Raw genomic sequence first — 26999 nt, 5'->3', positions numbered from 1 at the left:
TCCAGGCCGACTTTAATCGGATGATTTCCTTGAGCCCCAGCTGATGATCCTCTGCCCACTAGCAGGGGAGCTTGTATTCCACGAGTCCCACAAGGAGATCAATTGGGGTGGTCCCATAGATCTTGTGAGGGTTATTACCCTCAAAATTCTGCTGCCCATGTCTTAACTGACACCAATTCATGTTCCTCTCTCACCCTCTGCTCACTTACCTACATTGACATCCAGTCAAGCAGCATGTCGATTATAAAATTATCATCCATATTTTCAAATCCCTCCATCAGCTTGCCCATGCCTATCTCTGTTTCCAGCCCCTCAACCCCCTGGGATAGCTGCACTCCCCTAATTCTGGCCTTGTCTGTATTCCCCAATTTTAATTGATCCACCATTGGTGGGTCGTACCTTCAGTTGTCTAAACCTGAACCTTTGGAATTCCCTCCCAACAGCTCATTCTCTACCTCGCTTTCCTCTTTAAGGCATTCCTTGAAAACTAGTTCTTTGACCAAGCTTTTGGTGATCTGACCTAATACCGCCTTATGTGGCTTGGTGTTATACTTTTTTTAATAATGCTTCTGTGAAGCACTTGGGACCTTTATTTCACACATTAGAAGTGTTACATAAAAATAAATTGATGTTATTGTTGGTCTCTGAGTCGGAAGGTTGCGTGTTCAAGCCTTGCTCAGGTTTGAGTACTTAATCCAGACTAACACTCCCAGTGGAGTACTGCTGCACTTTTGAAGGTGCCATCTCTTGGATAACTGAAGCCGCTCCTGTCCTCCCAAGTGGATGTACAAAACTCTGTGGCACTATTTTTAAGAAGACTTGGTGTCCTGTCCAATATTTATCCCTCAACCAATGTCATTTAATAAAATACTGCCTGATCATTATCTCATTACTGTTTGTTGGAGCTTGCTGTGCACAACTTGGCTGCCACATTTCTTATACTATAATAGTGTTTACACTTCAAAAGTAAATAACTTATTTGGTTATAAAGCAGTTTGGGAAGTCCTAAAATCATGAATGGTGCAATATAGTTCTTTCTTTCTCATTCACCTAGGCACCGTATTTTGAAATTCTCTCACTTAAACTCTCCCCTTGCCTCTTTTTCAGCCACCCTCCTATGGTCAGACATGATGGGCTGTATTCTCCGATCCCCAAGCCAAAATCGCTTTCGTCGACGGGGCGGAGTATCCCCGATGGCGCCGAAATCGAGGGCTGCGCCGGTTTTACAATGTTCCACCCCTTGAAAAGCGGAATATTCGGAGAGTATGCGGCACGTTGTATCCACAGCCTCCAAACGTAGGCTGAGGCCTGCCCTGCGATGTTCAGTCCCCGACCGCCGAGTTCCTGATGGCGTGGGTCGCGTGTGGCCTCACCTGTCGGAAACTCGGTGTGGCGGCTGCGAACTCAGTCCAGCGCCACCACAATCGGGGGAGGGCTGATCCGCGAGCAGGGGAGGACATATTCAGGGCTGGGGGCACTGTGGTGAGGCGTTCCGGGGCACGCGAGCCGGCCGAAGTGGGGTTCTATTTTTGCGGGCCAGATCCGCGGGCTCTGTCCGGCATGAAGCTCAGCGTGGCCGCTGCAGGCCGCCGCCGTGCACATGCGCAGCCATGAACCCGGCAACTCCCAGGCCGTATCTGCAGTGAGAGCTGGGAGCTCTACGCTGCCTCGCTGCTAGCCCCCTCCGGAACAGGAAATCGGTGGCCATTTTGCACTAGTTTTCCTGGCGTAACACTCACCAGTTTTCACGCTGGCGTGGGGACTTTGTCTCCAGAACGGAGAATCCAGCCCCATGTTGAAGTAATGCCTTGAGCTATTTGGTCATGTCTGAATACAAGTTCATCTTGATTTTCCTCCACCTCCGAGAGGGAGGACTGTACCAAAATATTATGGGCGGAATTTTCCGTCCCGCTCGCACACAGATCAGAAATTCCCACCCGAGGTCAAATTTTCTGTCCCGCCCACAATTTCTGCAGCATGTGGGACCAGAAAATGTATTCCTATATGTTGATGTGTTGGGTAAGCTGGTTCTGCGAGGACTGCGTTTACTGCAGCAGTGAGAGAGACAGGCTTCTAACACTTGAAGAAATGCAACTCGATTTTATTGAACTCTTAACTATCATACATACTTTAACTGTGGGTTGACACTATGCTGAGTTGACTGGAGACCTGAGGCTAACCTGACCAGACTATCTTACTACCACATGGTGTAAGTTCTCGTTATTTCTCATGGGCTCTGACTGTCTCAGAGGCTGGATCCCAAGAGAGCGGGAAAACTAGTGCCCTCTGGCTTTATAGTGTTTGTGTCCTGTCTGGTGATTGGCTGCTGTGTTCTGTATGTTCATTGGTCATCCTGTGTGTCAATCACTGTCTGTCTGTGCACCATCATATACCTGTGTGTATATTATGACATATGTCTGCGCTCCATTTCCCCAGTATTCTTCTCAAGACTGGAGAAAGACTCATTTCCCCTGACTCCATATTCACTCAGAGTTCATATCAAAGGAATACCCGATCATCACAAGATTCACTCACCAGTATATTGTTAAAACAGTGGCTCCCAGAAATGCCAGACTGCAGACAACAATAGTTACCAGGAGATGAGTGGAACGTAGTATCTGGCCATCCTTCCAAGCTGTAAGAGACAGGTAGGAAACTTGGAATGCTGAAAATCTGGCAACAAACAAAATGTAAATTACAACTGTTCACATCCCATCTGTTCTGGGATTCCCTTTAAAAAATATTTCTGTGCCTACCTGTAAAGATATCAGAGTAAAAGGTAGGTTCAAGAATTGAGAAAATAAAGATTTGAAATTAAGTTTGGGCAAAAAAATGTTTTCTCTTTTTAAAAATAAATTTAGTGTACCCAATTCATTTTTTCCAATTAAGAGGCAATTTAGCGTGTTGTTCAATCCATCTACCTTGCACATCTTTGGGTTGTGGGGGCGAAACTCACGCAAACACGGGGAGAATGTGCAAACTCCACACGGACAGTGATCCAGAGCCAGGATCGAACCTCGGTGCCGTGAGGCAGCAGGGCTAACCCACTGCACCACCTTGCTGCCCAAATTTGGACAAAATTAAGTGAAGAATGGGATTGATACGAGTGCATCTGTTTGAAAGGGTTTTTTGATGTGCAAATTAGCAGAACAGCAGGAAAGCTAGTGTTGACCGAATGACTAGGAGTTGAACAATGATGTACAGAAGTAGGTGTTAGAACTGTAGAAGAGGCGAGTTTAAAGTGGAAAGAGAAGAATACAAATTTGCACGTATGTGCTAAAAGTCTGATCCAAAGGGTTATCTAGATAGGGTAGCAGCAAATGAGGGAAACAGCATATTTCTAACAGGGTAACTGACTCCAGCAGAAGAGGAGGAAGAGCTTAAGCAGCTGCAACCATAGCCACACCCAGCTGGAAAGACAGTTTGTCGCTGAGAAGCCGGGTTTGAATCCCAGCCCTGGGTCACTGTCCATGTGGAGTTTGCACATTCTCCCCGTGTCTGTGGGTTTCACCCCCACAACCCAAAGATGCACAGGTTAGGTGGATATGCCACGGTAAATTGCTCCTTTATTGGAAAAAAATAATTAGGTACTCTAAATTTAAAAAAAGTTATATGGTATTAGATGTTGTTTGGAAAAGGGCTAATTTTCAGATTTTAGGAATATATACAGCTGGAAATGAATTAATTTCATAAGATGCTGTCTGGATAAAGTTGTAGTTAAGTGTACTGTTGCCTTGTATTGTAGTCTTTCTTATTATATGTTTCTTTTAAGTTCATAAGTATTCTTTATTAATCGATTACAAGACTGGACAGTCCCACATTAGTTTGCTTATCTTTCTCACAATGTACCAAATTGAAAATGCACATCACTAAGAACCGGTGTTCCAAGTTACCCTTCAGGGTTTTGCAATGTCCTCGTACTTAACATCAGCTGGGTCTTAACACTATCCTTCTTGTTACACAAACTGCACGTGATCAGGATCCTATGCAGAGCAGACTAAGGGGTTAGGAGATGGGGTATTATGGTTTACACCCTCTCTTCATGAAGGTGCTGTCACTTGGGAGGAGCTGGCCTCTGGTACGTGAGATTCTTTCTTCGCGTGTGATCCCAGGACAATGACTGGCCCGGTTTGTTCAAATCTGCCAACAAATTTTCAAACTTGGAAAATGATCAAGAGCAAGAATCATGATGCTATTTCCTCCTTTAACATGGGGCTGTTAAGAGAATACTTGTTCACTGACAGTGATGCCTCTATATGAGCTATAGTCCTGATTATTTTACTTTAATTCCATTGTTACCTGTTCGACCTTCAGCTGCTATATCTGCCATTCTTGCTCGTTTTGTGGCTTTGGTGTTGATCTCCAGTAACCTTCCTTGGATTCCATTAGTGCAATCAGTTGAAGACACTGCTCCCTCTCCATTTGTTCTGAAGCCTACTGGACAGGCTTGGCACTGAGTCTTGCCAAACATATGCTGGTAAGAATTGACTGGACATGGACTACAGATGGATGTCCAGTTTGGGCTGTAAGAACCAGGTCCACAAGTCACTGTGTGGAGAGGTTAAGCAGTCAGTTGATGCATTCAATATTGTGTTTGCCATTCTATTAGCAAGGATAGATGCTGGACTTTCATCTCTGGAAATTGGGTTTAGGTGGGAGAAAAATCTCCCTATCTGCCAGCATTACACGTCCTACATGAAATGAGTGTGCCCCATCTCCACTCTATTCCTGTGGGAATGGGCACTAGGAACATACCAGCTCAAAGGAACATTGAGGCATGAGTAGTGAGGTGGGGTCATCACCATTTACTCATAAAAAAACAAATATTTACCACAGCAATCCATGCAAGTACTGTTCCTCCCAGACAGCTTCCCCATTCCTGCTAGACAATGATCCACCTTCATGGCCTTAAAGGTTCCTTCCACATAATAAAGAGGAGGCACATTGTTAGACTCCAGGACGGATTGAGACTGGGTTATAAATGCATGAATATTTTCATAGGCCTGCAAAGAAACCAGATAGAAAATCAGTTTATCCACCTCCCAACAACCTGGCCAGCTAGAGTTCTGTAACCTTCAATAAAGCCATATTAGGCTTTCAACACCATCTATTTTAATGGCCTTATGCGTAGTGCCTATTTCCTGTCCACATTAACATCATTGTTGTCATGCTATTTATGTCAACATCTATGAAGCCTATTAAACTATAGTTGGTGACTCCCCACAGTAGTTCTGCACAGCTCTATTGCTGAAATTAATTGTCAGTTTACATACAGGAAACAGAACTACCTGCACACTTATTGCTCAGCAACAAACTCAAAGACTTCTTTAATTATTGAAATCCTAGCTTCCAAAATAATTTATTTGATACTTCCTGCTTTCACTTCTGTAACACAGAACATAGAACAGTACAGCACAGAACAGGCCCTTCGGCCCTCGATGTTGTGCCGAGCAATGATCACCCTACTCAAACCCACATATCCACCCTATACCCGTAACCCAACAACCCCCCCCCCCCCCCCTAACCTTACCTTTTTTTAGGACACTACGGGCAATTTAGCATGGCCAATCCACCTAACCCGCACATCTTTGGACTGTGGGAGGAAACCGGAGCACCCGGAGGAAACCCACGCACACACGGGGAGGACGTGCAGACTCCGCACAGACAGTGACCCAGCCGGGAATCGAACCTGGGACCCTGGAGCTGTGAAGCATTTATGCTAACCACCATGCTACCGTGCTGCCCAACAACACACATCTCTGCCCTGACTCAGTTCAGCTGTTGCTGAATTCCTCTTTCATACAGTTTTAATCTCAGAATCAGGCCTTGTAATGCTCTCCTGATCAGCCAACCACCTTGCACATCTGTAAACTTTTTTCTTAATTTATTCTTTCACAGGAAGTGGACATTGCAGGCAGGACAGCATTTATTACCCATCCCTAATTGTTCTTGGGAAGATAGTAGTGAGCCACCTTCCTAAATTGCTACTGTCCCAAGGGGTGTAGGTACATCCAAAGTACTGTTAGGAAGAGAGTCCCATGATTTTAACCGAGGGACAGTGAAGGAACACAGTATAGTTCCAAGTTAGGATGGTGTGGAGGCGAACATTTAGGTGGTGGGTTTTAGCATCTGTGAACATGCAGATGATAGAGGTTGAGGGTGTAGAAAGTGTGGAAGGGGCGTTGATGAGTTGTTGCTGCATCTTGTGGATGGAACACACTGCTGCCACTGTGTGTCGACGGTGGAGGAAATGAATGTTGAAAGTAATAGATGGGGTGCCAATCAAGAGGGCTGCTTTGCCCTGGATGGTGTCAAGCTTCTTGAGTGTTGTTGGAGCTGCACTCATCCAGGCAAATGGATAGAATTCCATCACACTCTTGAATGGGGCTTTGTTGATGGTGGACTGCCTTTGGGAGACAGGACGTAAAAAATTCAGCTTCACCTGTTCTTGGGGCCACATATTTTATATGGCTGGTCCAGTACAGTTTCTGGTCAATGATAATCCCCAAGATATTGATAGTGGGGGATCCAGCGATGGTAATGCCATTCAATGTCAAGGGCAGATGATTAAATTGTCGCTTGTCAGAGATGGTCATGGCCTGGCACCTGTGTGTCGGGAATGTTATTTGCCACTTATCAGTCCCAGTCTAAGTATTGTCCAAGTCTTGCTGCACATGGACACAGACTGCTTCAGTATCTGAGGAGTCACAAACAGTTCTGAACATTGTGCAATCACCAGTGAACATCCCAGTTTTGACCTTATAATGGAGGGAAAGTCATTGATGACGGAGCTGAAGATGGTTGGACCTAGGAAACTACCTGAGAAACGCCTGCAGCGATGCCACGTGACAGAGTTGATTGATCTCCAACAACCACAACAATATTCCTTTATGCTACGTATGACTATAACCATTGAACTCCAGTTTTTATGGGTTCTTTGATGCTTCACTCATGTACGTGCTGCTTTACGATCAGGGACAGTCACTCTCTCCTCCACTCTCAAGTTTAGTTCTTTTATCCGTGGATGTAATGAGGTCAAGAGTTGAGTGGCCCTTGTGGAACCCAAACGAAGTGTCAGGTTGTTGCTGAGTAAGTGCTGCTTGATAACACTGTTGATGACACCTTCCATTACTCTTTTTAAATTTGTTATTATTTTTTATTTTTATAAATTTAGAGTATCCAATTATTTATTTTTTTCCAATTAAGGGGCAATTTAGTGTGACCAATTCATCGACCCTGTACATCTTTGGGTTGTGGGGGTGAAACCCATGCAAACATGGGTAGAATGTGTAAACTCCACACAGACAGTGACCCGGGGCCGGGATCGAACCCGGGTCCTCAGCACTGTGATGCAGCAGTGCTAACCACTGCACCACCGTGCCGCCCACTACACCTTCCATTACTATTAATGCTCATTGTCACTATACCATCTCCTTCCCCTTCAGCTCATCCAAGCGTCTGCAGCCAGCAGCTTAACTCACTTAAAATCCTATTCACCTATCATCCTTGTACTTGCTGACCTACATTGACTCCCAATCCTGAAAATCCTCAATTTTAAAATTCTATGGGGTGGCACGGTGGTGCAGTGGTTAGCACTGGTGCTCATGATGCCACGAACCCGGGTTCAATCCTGGCCCTGGGTCACTGTTCATGTGGAACAAAGAACATACAGTGCAGAAGGAGGCCATTCGGTCCATCGAGTCTGTACTGACCCACTTAAGCCCTTATTTCCACCCTATCAGCATAACCCAATAAACCCTCCTAACCTTTTTTGGTCATTAAGAGCAATTTATCATAGCCAATCCACCTAACCTGCATGTCTTTGGACTGTGGGAGGAAACCGGAGCACCCGGAGGAAACACACACAGACATGGCGAGAACCGCACAGACAGTGACCAGAGGGGATCGAACCTGGGACCCTGGCGCTGTGAAGCCACAGTGCTATCCACTTGTGCTACTGTGGAGTTTGCATATTCTCCCTGTGTCTGCATGGTCTCATCCCCACAACCCAAAGATGAGCAGAGTAGGTGGATTGGCCATGGTAAATTGCCCCCTTAATTGGAAAATTTAAAAAATATATAATTTAAAAATTGTGGTGAATGTGATTCACACCGGATCATAACCTGTATGTACATGTATCTATATTGTAAGTATATTGTAAGTGCAGTTGCACTATCTGACTTCCAGGGGGAGTAGCTGTGGGAATGCTTGAGAGTTGTACGGGGCTCCTCCCTTGGCTCCGCCCAGGACTCTCTCCCCCCCCCCCCCCCCCCCCCCCCCCGGGAGCTGCTGTATAAAGATCAGTGCCACAGGGTCAGCCGGCCAGTTCACCGAAAGTTCAACGGCTAACAGGCTGGCTCTGTTGTAAGTATATTAAAACCGCTATTCTAATCCTACAAGCACGTGTCCGTAGAATTGTTGGTTCCAACAAAAATTCTTTACTTCGTTTTCAAATTCCTCCAGAGTAAAGATCACTCAACAGTTAAGGTAAAAGGGAAGGTCGTCATAGTCCCAGATGACCTGAGGCTGCTATCCCCTTTGAGAGGGAACGCTGACTGGTGGTGATTTAACCTGAGGATCACCACACCTCAGGTGAGGGGCAAGGTTGAGACGGCGAGGCCTTCAGTGTCACTCAACTATCAAACACTCCCAGGAAAGCACAGTATAGGTTACATACAGAGTAAATTTCCCTTTATCGCATTAAACATTAAACATTCCTACCAGGTACAGCACAGCTAAGATACAGATTAAATCTGCTTCTAGGCTGTACCATCAAACATTTCCCTGTGCACGGAGAACACCGGTTAGATACAGAGGCAAGCAGTTTTTACACTGACCAAACACTTAAACCACATGTTGAGTGATGGCTATGCAGATCATCTCTTTTCAGCCCACAAGGGTAAACTTGAAGTCCTGTCATCTGTCATTTTAATCCTTCTCCCAAACCCTCATTTTGACTCAGAATCAGAGTAAAATACAGTGCCGAAAAGCCCCTACAGCCCATCGAGTATGCACTGCCGCATGAAAGGCACCTGATCTGCCTAATCCCATTTGCCAGCACTTGGCTCATAGCCTCGAATGTTAAGATCTGCCAAGCACTCATCAGGTACTTTTTAAAGGATGTGAGGCAATCCGCCTCTACCACCCTCCTAGGCAGTGCATCCCAGACCGTCACCACCCTCTGAGTAAACAGGTTTTTCCTCAAATTCCACTTGAACCACCCGCCCCTCACCTTGAACTTGTGACCCCTTCGTAACCGACCCTTCAACTAAGGGGAACAGCTGTTTCCTATCCACCCTGTCCATGACCCTCATAATCTTGTACACCTCGATCAAGTCGCCCTTCAGTCTTCTCTGCTCCAGCGAAAACAATCCAAGCCTATCCAGATTCTCTTTCATAACTTAAATGTTCCATCCCAGGCAACATCCTGGTGAAATGCCTCTGCACCCGCTCCAGTGCAATCACATCCTGTGGCGGCACGGTAGCACAGTGGCTAGCACTATTGCTTCACGACGCCAGGGTCCCAGGTTTAATGCCCTGCTGGGTCACTGTCTGTGCGGAGTCTGCACGCTCTCCCCATGTCTGCGTGGGTTTCCTCCGGGTGCTCTGGTTTCCTCTTACAAGTCCCAAAAGACGTGCTGTTAGGTAATTTGGACATTCTGAATTCTCCCTCGCTGTACCCGAGTAGGTGCTGGAATGTGGCAACTAGGGCTTTTCACAGTAACTTCATTGCAGTCTTAATGTAAGCCTACATGTCACAATAAAGTTTATTATCATCCCTCCTATAATGTGGCGACCAGAACTGCGCACAGTACTCCAACTGTAGCCTCACCAATGTCCATACAAGTCCAACATGACATCCTTGCTTTTGTAATCTATGCCACGATTGATAAAGGCAAGTGTATCAAATGCCTTTTTTTACCATCCTATTACCTGCCCTTCTATCTTCAGGGATCTATTTACAAACATGCCAATCCCTTTGTTCCTCAAGACTTCCCAGTGTGGTGCCATTCATTGATTATTTCCTTGTCAAATTAATCCTTCCAACGTGTAATGCCTCACACATTTCAGGATTAAATTCCAGCTGCCACTTTTCTGTCCATTTGACCATCCCTTCTATAACTTTGTATAACCCAAGACTCTCAACCTCACTGTTAACCACCTTGCCTATCTTTGTGCCATCCGCAAACGTACCCCCACGTGGTCACCTAAGTCATTTATATAAATGATGAATAATAGGAGACCCAGCACGGATCCCTGTGGTACGCCACTGGACACTGGCTTCCAGTCATTAAAGCAGCCTTCTGTCATTACCCTCTGTTTCCTACGGCTCAGCCAGCTTTGAATCCACTTTATCAATTCCCCTGTATCCCATGTGCATTTGCCTTCTTTATAAGTCTCCCATGTGGGATCTTGTCAAATGCTTTGCTGAAATCCATGTAAACGACCTCAACTGCACTACACTCATCTACATATTTAGTCACATGCTCAAAAAATTCAATCAATTCATGATCTCCCTCTGATAATGTCATGCTAACTATTCCAGATCAAACCTTGCATCTCCAAGTGGAGATAGATTCTCAATACTGATGTCTAACAATTTCAGATTAAAACCACTGCATTAGTTTTTTTCGGAGATCAGCTTTCAGCATCATCCCTTTACCATTTTATCTCTCCAGTTTTCAAACCTATCTGAGACCTCCCTTTTGTCCTATTCTCTCCTCTCCCCTTTGTCAGTCTCTGTGCTTGCTTTTTAAAAAATATATATCTCTAACCCTTTCAAGTCTGATGAAAGATCAACAACCAGAAAGTTAAATGTATTTTTCTCTCCTCAGATGCAGCCTGATCTATTGAATATTTCCAGCATTTTCTGTTTATATTTAATTTCTAGTATCAGCAATATTTTGTTGTGGTAAAGATTATTTGCTGAGGGGGTAAAGTCTTCCTGAATCTACCCCCTGCATGGTCCTTACCTTCCTCAATGTATCTTCATTGTGGCACTCCTGACCTGTTTTACATGGGATGATTCCATCTCCACCTTGTGAATGCACTGTGTTGGGAAAGAAAATCATCACACTCTGTAAAATATAACTACGTGATTATATTTGGGACTTTCCTGATCTGTGGGTCTGAGTCCCACCCTAGAGGAGCGCATTTACATGTGCTGGGATGTGTTTGATATGTTGTGCAGTGATTCCATGCCACATACCTGAAATAGTGAGCTGGATGTGATGGTCCATTGTGCCCCACTGTTTGCAATCAAATTCCAAGTTTGTTATCTGACAGGACAATTGTTCGCACAGTGAGTCCAGTACTGACTTCGTAGATGTAACAGAGTTCTTTATGTAGCGTTGCTCACAGGTTGTGGTTTTGAGTTGCACGCCGACTTGTAGACTTCGAAATGGTAAGTGGTAGGCTGGAGCAGGGGAAGAGCCAGATTACTCCACATATGCTCCAGATATAATAACTTTACTTAACATGATACGTCAGCATGGTTCCTTGCCCCTGCTTTGTTCTTGCTCCTGCCCTATGTAGTATGATGGTTGTCAGAGTTAATGGGCTCAATTTAATGATGGCTCCCGACCCAGCGAGATCGTGGCCCGTATTTAACAGCAATTAGTGCCAAAAATGATCCGCCACGAGCTTCACACTGGTGCTGGCTGTCCGGCCAGCTGATTCGCCATGCTCGTGCCTGGCAGCTCCCCTCTAACAAGGGAGAGCTGCTTTTAAATGCTCCCGCCTGTGGTGTACTTTGTGTTGCTTATTTCAGGATGGTTGGCGTAGTGTTCACCAAAACCACAAAATAGCTTTAACTTAAACAAAGCTATAAATTTATCAACACTACTAACTTGGATTCGACACGTACTCTTAACGAATACACAGTTGATTAATAACATCTAAACTACACTCATCTACAGCTAATCTCGCTACTGGTTTAAACTATGATCCGCACTCACTTACACTATCTGTACTCCTGACTCTCTCTAGCTAACTCCTGCATACAATCTTCCCACAAGGTTTAGTATCACTGCTTTATATAGTTGTAACTGTAGCTCCTGTAGCCATCTAAGATGGACACCAGTGAATACAAAATGGAAGACTGCAAAGAGTGCAGGGAAAAACGGACATGGTCAAAAGCAAACAGCTTGCAGAAGCATTAAGCATTGGGACAATTGCAGAAACCAGTTTCCCGACAGCTGCAGAGTTCAGGCAGCGCTGTAAATGGGAAAGCCATTTACATAGTAATGAGGTGATACCGGGCCGTCCCAGATACAAAGGATACACTTAGGTATCAATCGATACTTTTAATAGAGAACCAGACACGATGGAGCCAGCGAAACCAGGACAATGAGTCCTAAGAACCGCCCCAGCCATCAAGGAACGGCCCTAGGATAGGGGGGTTCAAATCATATCGATTGGGAAAAGGCCCAATCGATCCCCAGCAGGTGAGGAAGCCCGCCCCAAGGGGCACGGACTCCCTGGGACCTATAAAAGAGAGGTTCCGCACATGGCTCAGTCTCCTGTCTCCGGCCTCCGACTCCAGCCTCCAGACTCCTGTCTTTTACACCAGCCGTCGAGCAGCAGCCATCGATAAGTAAGTGCCAAACGACGATCGCTACTTGACCCAGGCATTACTTATACCCTTGCCGACCGATAGTAACCCGAAGTTGCAGACCAGAACGGAACGAAGGCCTTGTTCCCTGACCTTGCCTGTTCCTTCTTAGATAAGTATTAGTCGTTTAATGGTAGAAGTAAGTTAGTCTTTAGCGTGTGCATGAGTGTTATTATAATTGTTTTATAATAAACTCTAATTGTTTTGGACTTACTAATTGGTGTACAGCTTTATTGCTTTGAACTTGACCTTGATACTTGTGACGGTGTCTTTTACGGCACCTGGCGACTCCAGAGCATAGAGAGAGAAACAGAGCCAAGTGAGTGTTAAGCACACTTACTCAAAACGAGCAACACTCCCTCTAGTGGCTACTTTCGACACTTCATTAACCCTTGCAGTTCTGACAGTGTAGATAATACCACACCACTGAACTCATCCCCAGTCAGCACACGAGCATGACGCCATGCAGACCTGCACTACGCTTCAGGGATGCAAACCTGGCCAAGCTTCTGGACTCTGTGGTGGCGAGACGGGACACCTGTTCCCCCGAGGGGGTCGGAGGACTAGCTGCACAGCCGCCAATGCCACCTGGGAGGCAGTGGCAGTCATTTCAGGCAGTGTGACCAGGTGGACCGCCACACAATGCAGGAAGACGACCATCGACCTACACCGAGCCACAGGCCCCTTGGCATTAGTTCCACCTGCCATGCCCTGTCCTCATTCCCTGCCCCCCTCCCCTCCAAACTTGCCAGTGGCTGGCACCTTGCACCCTCCCCACATCTGATCATTGTGCTTGGCCCAGCACATACTGGCACCCACCACCACAACCCCTCCAGGTACTGTGCCCACACATGCCACCTGCCATAAAACCACCCCCCCCCCCCCGATGCAGCAAGCAGGCGGCTCACAATGCCCCCTCTCTGTCTCCGCATAATAGACGTGAAAGGGCCCAAACAGGCAGTGGAGTTTCAGACATCAAAGTCCTCACCCTCTATGAGGAATGGGCCCTGGAGATCGTAGGGTTGGCTGAGGAGAGAGTAGTCACCGACAGTGAGGTTGGCCTGCACCACAGAGGTGAGGATCCACTGTCCCTTCACCCAGGTGACTTGCCTCAAGCGAGTAGATCATGTCAAACAAAATGATCTTTCATCCCTTCTGACCACATGTCCTTTCTCCCACAGGCTCTCTGCCTGATGGGGCCGGGCCATCTGAGATTGCGCAGCACCACCTCCCCACCCCCACCCCCCGCCCTCAGAGGAGAGCTGCGAGGAGACCACCATCGAGGAGTCACAGCTGTCATCCCCACCCTTACTAATGCAGAGACACACACCTCAGTGGTTGGCATTACTGGACAGGCTTTTGGGGCACAATCTGGTGAGCACCACACAGTTGCTGATGCACATCAGGAAAGGCAGGAACATTCAAGCGAGCCAGTCAGCAGTCGGAAGTGAGCTGGATGTCAGGACTCAGCTGTGTCCCAGTCAGCTGCCAAGCCTCTGGGCAAGGTTATCCCGGAGCTGATGCAGATGGCAGGGCATTCGGGAGGGGATGTCAGCGACACTCGGCGAGTGCATAGCCAATTGGAGGAGTCCCAAAGTCTACGGCAGCAGGAGACGGTGCCAGCAAGGCGTGGCACCGAGACCACATTAGGGTGGTGACCGCAGTGGAAAACCTGGAGCACGCCGTCAATGCCTTGAGTGATCGTGTCCAAAGCTCAGTCAATAACAAACATCACTGAGGGTCTCAACATCATGTTCCAGTCGCTGAGGGATGTGTCCCAGAAGCAGGTGGACATTGCCGAGGCACTGGGGGACACTGGCGGGGGGGGAGCGGGGAGGGCACTATCTGTAGCCAGGTACAATGGAAATTTCAAATGTTTACCATTAAACATCTAACAACTGATGCATGTGCAGCCTCTGTCACGTTATTCTGCACAGCGGGCCTGCCTGCCCCCCAACCCACTGGTGCCCTCCGCTCAACACACACCCTGCCCCCCAGGGCACTGTGATCCTAGAGCTCCTGATGCAGATCCCATTCAGGCGATGGATGTGAGCGTGCTGTCAACAGAAAGACAGGAGTCAGACTTTGGCATATACTGAGAAGCACCAGAGCTAACCTCACAGAATCTCTGCCTTGTATATTGCCCCATTGACAGTACCGACCACAGGCCCATCACCATAGGGTGATGTTACACAGACCCAGGAAGGGTGGAACAGGGTAGTGGGGGAGGGGACCGGTGTTGGGAAGGTCGGAGAATGGGGGGGGGGGGGCAAGGGAAGGAGGGAAATGGGTGGAAAGGAGAGGAATGGGGGTGGGTTGTGATGATAATATACACATCAATGTACATAGTTGTCTATCAATGCACATGGTTAATCGGTGCACCCTCCGGACAGCAGAGGTGTTAGAGATCCATCACGTGACTCGAGATACCCGCCAGTTGGTAGTAAGGCGTACAAGATATAATTGCACTTAGAGTAGCTCCAGAATTCATAGAATTAATTTAGTAGCCTTTGTCTGTATTATAGATACTGTGTTGTATTTCCAAGTGTTTGTTAATAAATCATCTTCCTAGTTAAACAGCTACATGTTCTGTGTACATCATGGTTGTACAATGGTTGTATCGCAGAACACAACAGTGGTGGTCAATGGGGTAGGGGATGAATGGGGGGGGGGGGGAGCTGGGGATGGGGGAAAGGATAAGCTGACGGACAAAGCCTCATTCTCTAAGAAGTGGGCAAGGATGAGGGCGTCCCTGGCCCTCCAGGCAAGGCGGCTCCTCGCCGCATGTCCTCCATCCTCTGCAGAGCCTCCCCGGGCTCGTCCTCCAGCCGCTCCTGGTCCAGCCCCTCCTCAGACGAAACCACATATCCCTCCTCCTCCGCCTCATAAGTTCATAAGATATAGGAGCAGAATTAGGCCATTCGGCCCATTGAGTCTATTTCGCCATTCTATCATGGCTGCTAAGTTCCTCATCTGCTACCTGCAATGTTACAGGCCAAGAGCTAGATTGCGAAATCAGCCAGAGCATCTCCTCCCTAGAACACATGACCTAGGCACGGTAGCACAGTGGTTAGCAGTGTCTGTGCGGAGTCTGCACATTCTCCTTTGTCTGCGTGGTGTCCTCCGGGTGCTCTGGCTTCCTCCCACAAGTCCCAAAAGACTAGGGGCTTTTCACAGTAACTTCATGCAGTGTTAACATAAGCGTACTTGTGACAATAAAGATTATTTTCCATTTTCTTTTTCTTTAGGAGCGGGAGTAGGCAATTTAGCCTCTCGAGCCGAACACCCTCCAGCAGGTCTCCCCGTTGCTATGCCAGGTTAGGGAGGGCACAGCAGACAGCGACAAAACTGGAAGCCCTCTGGGGGTGTACTGCAGTGCACAACCAGAACGGTCAGGCAACGGAACCGCAATTTGAGCAGTCCAATGTGCCGCTCAATGACAGCACGGATGGCAACATTGACCTCGTTATAGTGGGTCTCCGTCTCACTCTCTGGGCACTGCACTGGGGCCATCAGCCAGGAACTCAGCAGGTACACCTTATCCCCCAAGAGCCAACCCATCATCCTGGGGTGGTCCTCAACAACGTCGGGGATCTCCCAGTGTCTCAGGATATAGCTGTCATGCATGCTCCCATAGGATGCTTGCACACACATGCGTGATCCAAAGGTGTTGGTTGCACATAGGTTGAACATTCAAGGAGTGGAACCCCTTCCTGTTAATGAAGGGCACTCCCTGATGCCCCAGTGCACGAAGGGCCACCAATTACCATCCTGCCGATGGGGGAGAATCCTGCTGCACAGGCATCTAAATGGGCTTGTTCCAGCTCAAAGTTGATATACATAATCACAGATGTACTTGAGGGCTGTAGCTTTTGAAATGTCGCAGAAGTCCCCACTCGAGCCCTGGAATGACCTGGTGGCATAAAGGTTCAAGGCTGCGGAGACCTTCGCAGCTACCGGGAGCAGGCCTCCTCTCCCTCCATGGGGTGCCAATTCCACGAGGACATGGCAACGGTGCCGAACCATCTCCTTGTTCAGATGGAGTCTCCTGTGACACATGCTGTCTGTCCTCTCCTCGGACGACCAACAATGCCTGAACATCTTGGGCCGTCACCAGTGACCCGTCTGGTCTCTCCTCAGCCTCTTGGGCGGCCAGGTATGCACATGCACATGCGATGCCACCTCCAGCCTGTGTCGAAGCTGCTGCCACCTTCTCTGTGCCAGTTGTGCTGGAGAACCCCGATCTGCACACTCACCCCCGGCCACAGCAGGAGCCCCTAGACCTCAGACCCCTGCCGGGAACATTAGGGAGACAGTGCTCAAGTGCCCTCCCCTGATCCACACACTCACCCTCTGGACGCGTGGATATCCCCAGTGCTGAAGCCCAGATCTAGAGTGTTTAATTGTTGGCTGCTGCCTCTATGGTGCTGATACCTCAGGGCTCAGGGTTCAGACAAAGTGTCCAGGCCTTACAGTTTACTTGGAATGCTAGGCAATAACACTTGGCTGAGACATGGCATGTGTACCCACGTGAATGCACTTGGGAGCTATGAAGTGCTCACATAACTAACAATGGCAATTCCTTATTTGCAATAGCCTTCAGCTGTGCATCTAGGGGCTGCTCACAGTCAAAGGGAGTTAACGTGACCTTCAGCATATAACTTGAACAGGGGGATAAGACAGACAGACAGCTGTAGTTTCCCCTATTTTATATATATATACACAATTTTCGAGGATGCATTGTAGGCCCCGCGGACGCTATGCACTTCATCCCCCTCAGCCCAGGAGCGACCCGGACCCATGACACCCAGCGCCCCAACCAGGCCCATCCCCCGAAAATGACGTAAATGCGTCGCTCGCCGCATGGGCTAAAATTAAAGTAGGCACATCATTAGCGAGCCTGACGCCTGATGCTCCAGGGCCTCCACAATTCATGCCTCTAATGGGCCGATTTCCCGATGGCGTCGTTCACTTGTGGTTTTAAAAATCGTGAACCTGGCGTCCTGGTTGCTCAGCGAGAGAAAGAGGAGGTAGGAAAAGGTGTGGAGTGACTACGGGCTGCTGGCCGAGACACCAGCCGTGCTGGCTAAGGTGGGGCGGGTGGGCCGAGCAGCCGGGAAACCCCCCCACCCAATACAGCAGCCATCTTCCTGACCACCCATCCTTCATGCTTGACAATGCACAACGAGGCAAAATAAAAAAACGACAAAATCTTGAGGTGGAGGATCGAGCTCTCCACCTATACTTAGGATATCAAGTATCGTCCTGGGAAGCTCAGTGAGCCCTCAGATGCCCTGTCCCGCAGCACGTGCGCCATCGCACAAGGTGACCGACTTCGGGCCATCCACAATGATCTCTGTCACCTGGGGGTTACCCGGCTCATCCACTTTATTAAGGCCCGCAACCTGCCCTACTCCACCGAGGAGGTCAGGGCCATGACCAGGGACTGCCAAGTCTGCGCATGGTGCAAACTGCATTTCTACCTGCCAGACAAGGCCTGTCTGGTAAAGGCCTCCCGGCCCTTTGAGCGCCTAAGCATTGACTTCAAAGGGCCCCTCCTCTCCACCAACCGGAATATATATTTCCTCACCATCATCGATGTTCCCCTTCGCTGTCCCCTGTCCCGGCATGACCTCTGCCACCGTTATAAAGGCACTGCAAAGCATGTTCACCCTGTTTGGTTTCCCTCCGTATGTCCACAGTGACCGGGGCACCTCTTTCATGAGCGATGAGCTGCATCAATACCTGCTCAGTAAGGGCATCGTCTCGAGCAGGACTACAAGCTACAACGCACAGGCAAACGGGCAAGTGGAGAGGGAGAAAGCGACGGTATGGAAGGCCGTCCTTCTTGCCCTTCGGTCGAGAAGTCTCCAGATTCCCCCTGGCAGGAGGTCCTCTCCGACGTGCTCCACTCCATTACATCGCTCCTCTGCACTGCCACGAACGAGACCCCTCACGACCGTTTGTTTGTCTTCCCTAGGAAGTCCATCTCCGGGGTCTTGCTTCCATCCTGGCTGACGACTCCGGGACCTGTCCTTCTCCAGAAGCATACGAGGACCCATAAGACCGACCCCCTGGTCGAGAGGGTCCAGCTGCTGCATGCCAACCCCCAATATGCCTACGTCGCGCACCAAGACAGACGGCAAGACACGGTCTCCCTCCGGGACCTGGCGCCTGCTGCTTCCCAGGCCAACGCGCCCCCCCCCCCCCCCCCCCCCCCACCACCACCACCTATCGCCACCCCCCAAATCCCTTACGCCCCCACCCCCCGGGGCTTCTGTACAGCCCCGAGCCTACATGCCGCCATCCAGCACCACCCTGCCTGGCCCCACCTCTCAACCGTCGGCGACACACCGGACCAAAGCTCCAGACAACACGCTCTCGAAGTCAGCAACTGCAACGCCTGTACCCGCCGCACCGCCAGAGCTGAGGAGGTCCAAAAGAACAGTCCGGCCTCCAGACAGACTGAACATATGATGATTCCACTTCACCCCCACTGGACTTCATTTTTTTTAACAGAGGGTGAATGTGGTGAATGTATTCATCATAGTATACCATAGTATAAGCTGTCTGTGTAGCACTGTGGCCCAATGGTAATGTTATCTCCTTACAGGTAGTGTACTGGAACCTGGTGGGCTCCGCCTCTGCCTCCGCCCCCCTCAGACGGTATATAGACCAGCCGCCTGGGGGCGGCGCTCATTTGTACAGCAGACACAGGCAGGCAAGTTCTTGGTTAATAAAGCCTATGTTCATTCACTCTCATCGTCTTGCAGTGAATTAATGGTACATCACACACACCCCCAGGCTGCGGGGCTGGCTGATGACACTTATCTGGAGGCCACCGACCAACGCGGAGACCCGATACAACAATGCCCTTACAACAACCAGGGGTGTGGTCGAGCGGTGCTTCGGCATCCTGAAGATGCGTTTCAGGTGCCTGGACTGTTCTGGAGGGGCCCTCCAATACGAGGCTGGGAGGATCGCCGGCATCGTGTTGGACTGCTGCATCCTCCACAATATAGCTCAACAGAGGGGCGATGTGCTGGAGGAGGAGGTTGATGCGGAAGGGCAGACCTTGTCCGATGAGGAGGATGAGGGGGAGGGGGACAATGAGCGGGACATGGGGCCCAGGCAGGCACGGGAGGCCGCTGTGGTAGTATGACTAGGGGTATTACGATACCTGGAAGTGTGAGCTGCCATTGGTGCAGAGGACTCGCTGCCCATTGGCCCAGGTGTGTCATGTGCCTACGAGGTGGGGTATAAGAACCCGTGTTCCCCAGCAGTCTGCCATTCGTCTGTACGTCTGCTGCCGGATCCACTTCTTGTGTATTAGAGCCTATCGTTTGGACTTTATCTACGTTTCGTGTCCATTGATTGTGCATCAGCCGCACAACGGCATTGCCAGGGTAAGCGCACACGGGACGCCCTCATTGCGACACGGTTCCCAGGAGACTAGGAGAGGGGCTTCTGGCCAGGGGCACAGACACCACCATCCCAGACCACATTCCCTCACCTCGAACACCACCAAACCGCCTGCATGCACACCCACTCCATTACACATAGCTGCAGCGGGTCGACCTGGGGGCACTGGGTTGGCAGTGACAGCAGGTCTGGTCCATGGGATGGAGGATGATGACAACCTGCTCTGCAATGAGTTCCGGTGCTCCTCATCATATGACAATGTCTGACTCATACCCACGGTAGCATCTTCCACCTGCGTGATCCATGGATGCGATCTGGACAGTCCATCACACGGTCTCATTGAATCATTGGAATGGGGGTGCTGGGAACAGTGGGGGCAGGGAGGGGGGGAGCAGGGTCCACCCACGGGGCCTGCACAGGTCCACCACCTCCCCACTACCACCCAGCCAACACTTTCCAGCCCAACCCCACACCCATCAGACAGAACACCGAGGCAGGTTTCAACAGTGTTAATTATGGAGAAATATATAGTCTGTGGCCAAGCCCCTGTACCTCAATTGTGCCCTGCATTCGTGCCAACTTAACTAATGTCTAACTTTCTGGCCTTACAGGCAATAAATACGCATTGAAGATGCAAAACCAGGTTCTGCACCTTCGCGGCCGTGGAGCATAGGGACTGGGATACCTCCCTCTGGGACTGAGACATCTACCTCTGGGACTTGGACAGCTCCCTCTGGGACTGGGACAGCTCCCTCTGGGACTGAGACATCTACCTCTGGGACTTGGACAGCTCCCTCTGGGACTGGGACACCTCCCTCTGGGACTGGGACAGCTCCCTCTGGGACTGGGACAGCTCCCTCTGGGACTGGGACAGCTCCCTCTGGGACTGCGCATCCCGCCCACTGTCTGCGCCACGCCTGCCAGCGCCTGGGCAATACCGCCGACGTTCTCAGCCATGGCCTGCTGTGACTGGGCCATGCTGAGGAGCGCCGTTGCAATGTCCAGGTAGCTCTGGCACATGGCTGCCTATGAGAGGGCAGTCCTACCTTGGGCCTCGGCCCCCGCCTGCACAGAATGCCCAGGCCTTGCATACTCTGACCCATATCCAACACTGTCGCCCCCAATGCCTCCACCGCAGATGCCACCCGTGTGGTGACGGCCTGGGGTGGCACATATGACCACGCGGAATGGCACCCGGAGGGCTCCCAGGTCAATGGAGAACCCTGAGTGGTCAGGGTATGTGCAGGGTGGATCGCCGGCCATCCGCCTGGAATGCAGGCACCATGGCACTGCCACCCTGGCACTACCAAGCCAACAGGAGCACTGTCAGGGTGGCAGTGCAAGGATGCCTGGGTGGCACTGCCAAGGGTCGGGGGCAAGGGGGCCATGCCCATAAAATGAGGGTGAAGGGGGAACTTTGAATGGTGGGGGAGTGCAGGGCAGTTAAGTAGGGGGCTCTGGGTAGTCAGGAGGGGTGATGCGTGGGGGTCCTAGAAGAAAGGGAGTGGTGTAAGGGGGCTTGGGAGGCCTGAAGAAGGTGTCCCCTCACAGATCCCATAGTGGGTTGCCCTCACTTGAGGGGTGTGGGGTAGTGCCCATGTGCGAAACTCCCTGAAACACCCGCCACAAATGGGGCAGGATTCTCCAGTCGGCGACGGCAAAATCGCGTTCGGCGATCAGCCGGAGAATCAAAGTTTACGACCGAATTGAGGGCGGCACCTCTTTTGCGAACACTCCACCTTCACGATGCTCTGCCACCTCCAAAGCGACGTATTCGGAGAGTACGCTGCGCGACGTATCAATGGCACCAGGACGTTGCCTGAAGGCCGCACCCCGATGCTCTGCCCGCGAATGGCTGAGTTCCCGACAGCATGGGTCTCTTATGTTCCCATCCGCCGGGAACTCGGTGTGGTGGTTGCGGTAGTCCAGCGCCACCACAGTCGTGGGAGGGTTGATCTGCGGGTAGGGAGGACTTTGCCAGGGGGCTGGGAGGGCTCTGCGGGGGGGGGGGGGGGGGGGGGGGGGTCTGGGGTGCACGAGCCGGACAAAGGGGGGCACTATTTCGCACTATGTTGCACTGCGGCCGCTGCAGGCAATTCTCCGGGCCGTATTGGCAGCTAGAGCCGGGTGCTCTACACTGCCTTGATGACCCCCACACCAAACAAAGGATCGGTGGCCGTTTTACGCCATTTTTTTCTGTTGTAAAACGCCACCGTTCCAATTCCGGCATGTGAATAAAGTCTCAAATTCGGAGATTCCATCCCATTAAATGAGAAAGTTTTGGGAGAATTGGGCCCTGGGGCTGGATTCTGCAATTCTGAGGCTCTGTCCCTAGGCCGGCGTGGGAACGGTGGCGTTTTACGCCAGAAGAAATGGTGCAAAACATCCACCAATTCCCCGTTTTGCTGGGGGCTAGCAGAATGGCAGCGTCGTGCATCAGGCTCTAGCTACCGATACGTCCCGGAGAATTTCCGTGACTAAGGAGGCGGCCTGCAGCAACCGTGCCATGCTACGTGACGGAGGCCGCTCGCGGACCCAGCCCGCGAAATAGTCCACCCATTCAACTGGCTTGCGCGCCCCGACCACCCCTCCACAGAGTCCCCAGCCCTGAATAATGCCCCCCCCCCCCCCCAGCCTGTGGATCGGCCATCCCCCGACTGTGGTAGTGCTGGACTGTGTCCGCAGCCGCCACGCCGAATTCCCGACGGATGAGTCCACACGTGTCCCACACCGTCGGTAACCCGGCCGGTTGGGGACCGTCGGGAACCTGGGCGGAGCATCAGGGGGCGGGCCTCAGGCAATGTCCTGAGGCAGTAAAACGTGGCGCGGCATACTCTCAGTGTACGCCGCTTTGGAGCATTACAAAAGCAGTGCCGCCCCCGATTTGGTTTGAATCTCCAGCCGATCGCCGAACGCAATTCCGGCCTCGGCGACTGGAGAATCCCACCCCTGGTTCTTCCAAATATGTAATGATTGTCGTTTTTGATTAAATAAGGGGATGGATTGTCCATTAGCTGACAGCAAAATCGGAAAAGGCAATTTGGCGGAGAATCGGTTCCGACACCGAAATCGTGGCAGGCACTGATTTGACGTCAAATTGGAATGCTCCAACACCTCCATGAAGCACGGGACAGCCACTGCAGGCCACTGCCGTGCACATTCGCGGCCACTGACCTGGCAATTCTCCGGGCCATATCGGCAGGTAGAGCCGGGTGGTCTACGCTGCTGTCCTGCTAGCCCCCGGCAAAACGGGGAATCGATGGCCGTTTTATACTAGTTTTCCTGCATGGTTCACTTGTGGTCTCACAAATCGTGGCTTCAAGGCTGCTGAGCGAGGGAGAGGAGGTAGGAAATGGCGTGGAGTGCTGCGGGCTGCCGGCCCAGACACCGGCCTTGCTGGCTGCAGTGGACTACCCCCTGCAGGACCAAGGGAGGGGAGAGAAGGCGGAGGCCGGGACAGGCTGAGCAGCCGGGATGCCCCCCACAGGATTAAGGCGGTGCCCAGGCACCGACCGCCATTACGCCGGCCATATTGCTGCACACCCACTGACCAGCCACCTCGGCTCCTGGTGCTACAGTGACACCGGCCGTACGGATGTGCCCACCCCCACTTCACCTCCCCCCGCCACAGCGCACCCCCCCCTCCCCCAAACACCCTGCCCAACTGGCTGCCACCCACCGGGGGACTACCCAGGGCCACACCCAAGGCAGTCCCCAGTGAGGGAAGTGCTAGCCAACGGTACCTCTGGCAGCAGGGATGGGCGCCAGGAATGGGGGGCACCGATGGTGGAAGATACCGCAGGGGTGCGGGGGTGGGGCGGGGCATGCATGGGCAGAGGCCGCAGTGCCAACTGGGGCCAACATGTAGCCCATGTAGCATGGGAATATGCACCATGCTAACATGTTGGTCTTCCACCCCTTGCTGGCAATGGAGTTGTAATTTCAACCAGCATTCATTTCATTTCATTTTTCATTTCAATGCTGGCCAGTGTGGTGATGGTCGCAGCTTTGTAAGATGCCCTGTGACCGCATGAGCAGGGGCCATTTGGAGACGAGGGGGAGACTGCATCAGCGGAGCGGGCAGTAGCGGAACGGCCAACAGAGGACTGGGCTGCAGTGGACTGGGCTGCAGAGGAACGGGCTACAAAGGGGCAGGTGGCGGCCTCACAGGTTGGAGGGCCGGCCGCCCAACATGCCGAGGAGTAGGAGGTGTCAAGGAGATGCGCATGAGGCCTTGTGTGTACCGGCACCGCCTGTCATTCGAGGACCTGGCGGACCGGGCAAGCCGTCGGAGACTGTGCGACACATCTGCCAGATGATGGCACACTTGGAACCGCAGGGGTTTGGTGGAGGACACCCATTCCCAGTGACTGTCAAGGTAATGGTAGCCCTGAACGTCGATGCGACAAGGTCTTTCCAGTCGCCGAGTGGGGACCTGTCCGGGTCTCACAGACCTCGGCGCACAGGTGCATCCGCACCGTCACGGAGGCCCTATATGCCCAGGCGGATCATTGCATCCATTTCAATGTGGACCGATCCCGAGCAGCGGGATTCGCTGCTATCACCGGGATTCCCGGGTCCAGGGGGCGATAGATGCAGGTTGCCCTTCGGGAACCTGCGGATAACAGGCTGCTCTACACTAACCGCAGGGGGTACCACTCTATGAACATCCAGCTGGTCTGTAGCCATCAGTTGCGCTTTGTGCACCTCTGCACCAGATACCCGGTCAGTGTGCATGACTCCTTCATCCTGGCACACTCGGTGATTCCTGGCATTTTCAAGGGGCAGCACCCCCGGCTAAGGGGTTGGCTCCTGGGCGACAGGGGTTACCCGCTGCGGTCATGGCTGATGAAACCTATCCGGAGACCACAGACCAATGCTGAGACCCATTACAATGATGACCATACAGCGCCTAGGAGTGTGATCGAGCGGTGCTTCGGCATCCTGAAGATGCACTTTAGGTGCCTGGACCGCTCTGGACGGGTGGTCCAGTATGATGCTGACAAGGTCGCCCGAATCATAGTGGCCTGCTGCATCCTCCACAACATCGCAGAGCAGAGGGGTGCTGCGCTGAAGGAGGAGGAAGGGCAGGCCTCGTCCAACGAGGAGGATGCGGGGGAAGGAGACAATGAGCAAGACATGGGGCCCGGGCAGGCAGGGAAGGCCGCACAACATTATCACCAGGGCCAACCCGAACGGGATGCTCTGATCGCCTCCAGGTTCACTGACCAGGAGGGAGGGGGACGGTGGTGGAAGGGTGCTGTCCAGGGGCATGGACCCCATATCCCAGACCCACACCCCCGCACCTCCTATACCGCCAAACCGCCCACTTGCACATCCCTCTGTTATACATAACTGCCGCACTATAAGCTGGGAACCATAGGTTGACAGTGACAGTGGGTCTGGTCCATGGGTTGGAGGATGATGACAACCCGTTCTGCAATGAGCTCTGGTTCTCCACATCATATGTCAACGTCTGACTCATGCCCACAGTAACATCTTCCACCTGGGTGATCCCTGCATCCGAGCTGGCCAGTACATCACACGGTCCCGTCGAATCCCTGGGGTGGGGGTGCTGGTGATGGTAGGGGGAGCAGCACAATCCCCCCACAAGGCCTGCGCTGGTGCCCCACCCCTCTCCCGGCCAGCCCAGACCAGCCCACACCCCACACCCATCAGAGCACCGAGGCAGGTTGTAATAGTGTGAACCGATGTTTAATGTGACAACGTGTATACAGATTTGTGCCCTAGCCCGTATAACTGTGCCCCAGCCCCTATAAATTGTGCCCTGCACCCTTGCCAAGTTAACTAGTATCTAACTGTCGGGCCTTACGGGCCCCAATGCGGGCCCAGATGGTACAGGAGTGGAGGGGACCTGCTGTGATTCCTGCCCTGCGACGAGGGTGCCCATTGGCGCACGTCTCCTGGGTCGACCCGGCCTGGATGGGCCCAGCCTCTGCTCAGGTGTCCCAGGTGCCGCCCTGTTCTGCCCACTGCCCAACAGATGTGGGGGGGGGGTACAAGGTTCTCCAGTGTTCCGGCACCTCCCCAGCGAAAGTCACCGGCACAGGCCCCACCACCTCCTCCTCCTTCGGGGCCCGATGGTTCCTGGGCTACTCCTTGGGGCGGGAAGACGAGCAGAGCCATCTCCCGAGGCTCCCCCGCCACCTGGCTCTGCCTGTCCGGGAAGCCCGCTCTCCTCTGGGCCAGTGTCTGCATGCTCGCGGCCATGCAGTACAGGGAGTGGACCATCTCTATCTGGGACTGTACCACAACATGCTGCGACTATGCCACCATCCTCTGGGTCTGTATCACATCAGCCAGTGTCTGGGCCACCTCCCTCTGAGATTGGGCCACCACCCTCTCGGACTGGGCCACCTCCCTCAGTGTACCATGCTGGCCAGCGCCTGGGCAATGCCGCCCACGTTTCCAGCCATGGCCTGCTGTGACTGAGCTACGCTAAGGAGTGCCGCTAATGTCCAGTGGCTCTAGCTGCCTGTGAGAGGCAGCCCTGGCCTGAGCCCCGGCCACTGCCTGCACAGAATGTCCTGGTCTTGGACACGCTGATCCACAGCCAAAACTGTCACCCCCAATGCCTCCACTGCAGACGCCACCTGTGCGGTGTTAGCCTGGGTGGCACGCATGGTTGGCACCACCTCCTGCTCCTGCAGGCGGTTGGATTCCTCCACGTGCGTCTGCTGGTGCTGGATGCTCGCAGACTTCCCCTCATGTGGTGCCTGGCTCGCTGCATCTGCACAGTGGTTGGGACTGGATGTTCCAGAAGCCTGGGACCCATCTGGACGGCAGTTCCTGGGGCCAGCCTGCCGTCCGAACATCCGGCACCTTTGGTGCTCCTACCTCCATCTGCTGTACTGAATTAGCTGTGTGGTGTCCCAGGATAGTGTCCCAGGAGCCTCGTCACTAAAGTGGCTGTGATAAAGCCAGAGGAGTCTAACGAGCTTCT

At 51.8% G+C, this 26999-nt stretch overlaps 2 protein-coding genes and 1 long non-coding RNA gene across 3 annotated transcripts in view; all 3 read right to left on the bottom strand.

Moving 5' to 3' along the window:
* Window positions 1-2642, bottom strand: part of LOC119950786 — a 33108-nt gene extending 30466 nt beyond the window's left edge. The window contains exon 1 of the long non-coding RNA XR_005457415.1: window positions 2536-2642. This is a non-coding gene — a long non-coding RNA (uncharacterized LOC119950786). The remainder of the gene's footprint in view (window positions 1-2535) is intronic.
* Window positions 2643-4120: 1478 nt separating this feature from the next.
* Window positions 4121-5063, bottom strand: LOC119950784 (signal peptide, CUB and EGF-like domain-containing protein 1). Its single transcript, XM_038773567.1, has 2 exons — window positions 4832-5063; window positions 4121-4548 (listed from the first exon to the last, which is right to left on the bottom strand). The coding sequence occupies exons 1-2, from the start codon at window positions 4902-4904 to the stop codon at window positions 4274-4276; spliced, it is 348 nt and encodes a 115-aa protein (XP_038629495.1). The 5' UTR covers window positions 4905-5063; the 3' UTR covers window positions 4121-4273.
* Window positions 5064-10779: 5716 nt separating this feature from the next.
* The window catches only part of LOC119951052, a 74934-nt gene continuing 58714 nt past the window's right edge, over window positions 10780-26999 (bottom strand). The window contains exons 5-7 of the mRNA XM_038774087.1: window positions 11210-11416; window positions 10974-11050; window positions 10780-10785 (exon numbers count right to left, since the gene is read on the bottom strand). Of these exons, the coding sequence (XP_038630015.1) occupies window positions 10780-10785; window positions 10974-11050; window positions 11210-11416 (290 nt within the window). The remainder of the gene's footprint in view (window positions 10786-10973; window positions 11051-11209; window positions 11417-26999) is intronic.

Source organism: Scyliorhinus canicula, chromosome 16, assembly GCF_902713615.1.
Source record: "Scyliorhinus canicula chromosome 16, sScyCan1.1, whole genome shotgun sequence".
Taxonomy (NCBI): domain Eukaryota; kingdom Metazoa; phylum Chordata; class Chondrichthyes; order Carcharhiniformes; family Scyliorhinidae; genus Scyliorhinus; species Scyliorhinus canicula.
Note: the sequence above shows the minus strand (reverse complement) of the source record. Positions and strands in the feature narration are given on the sequence as shown.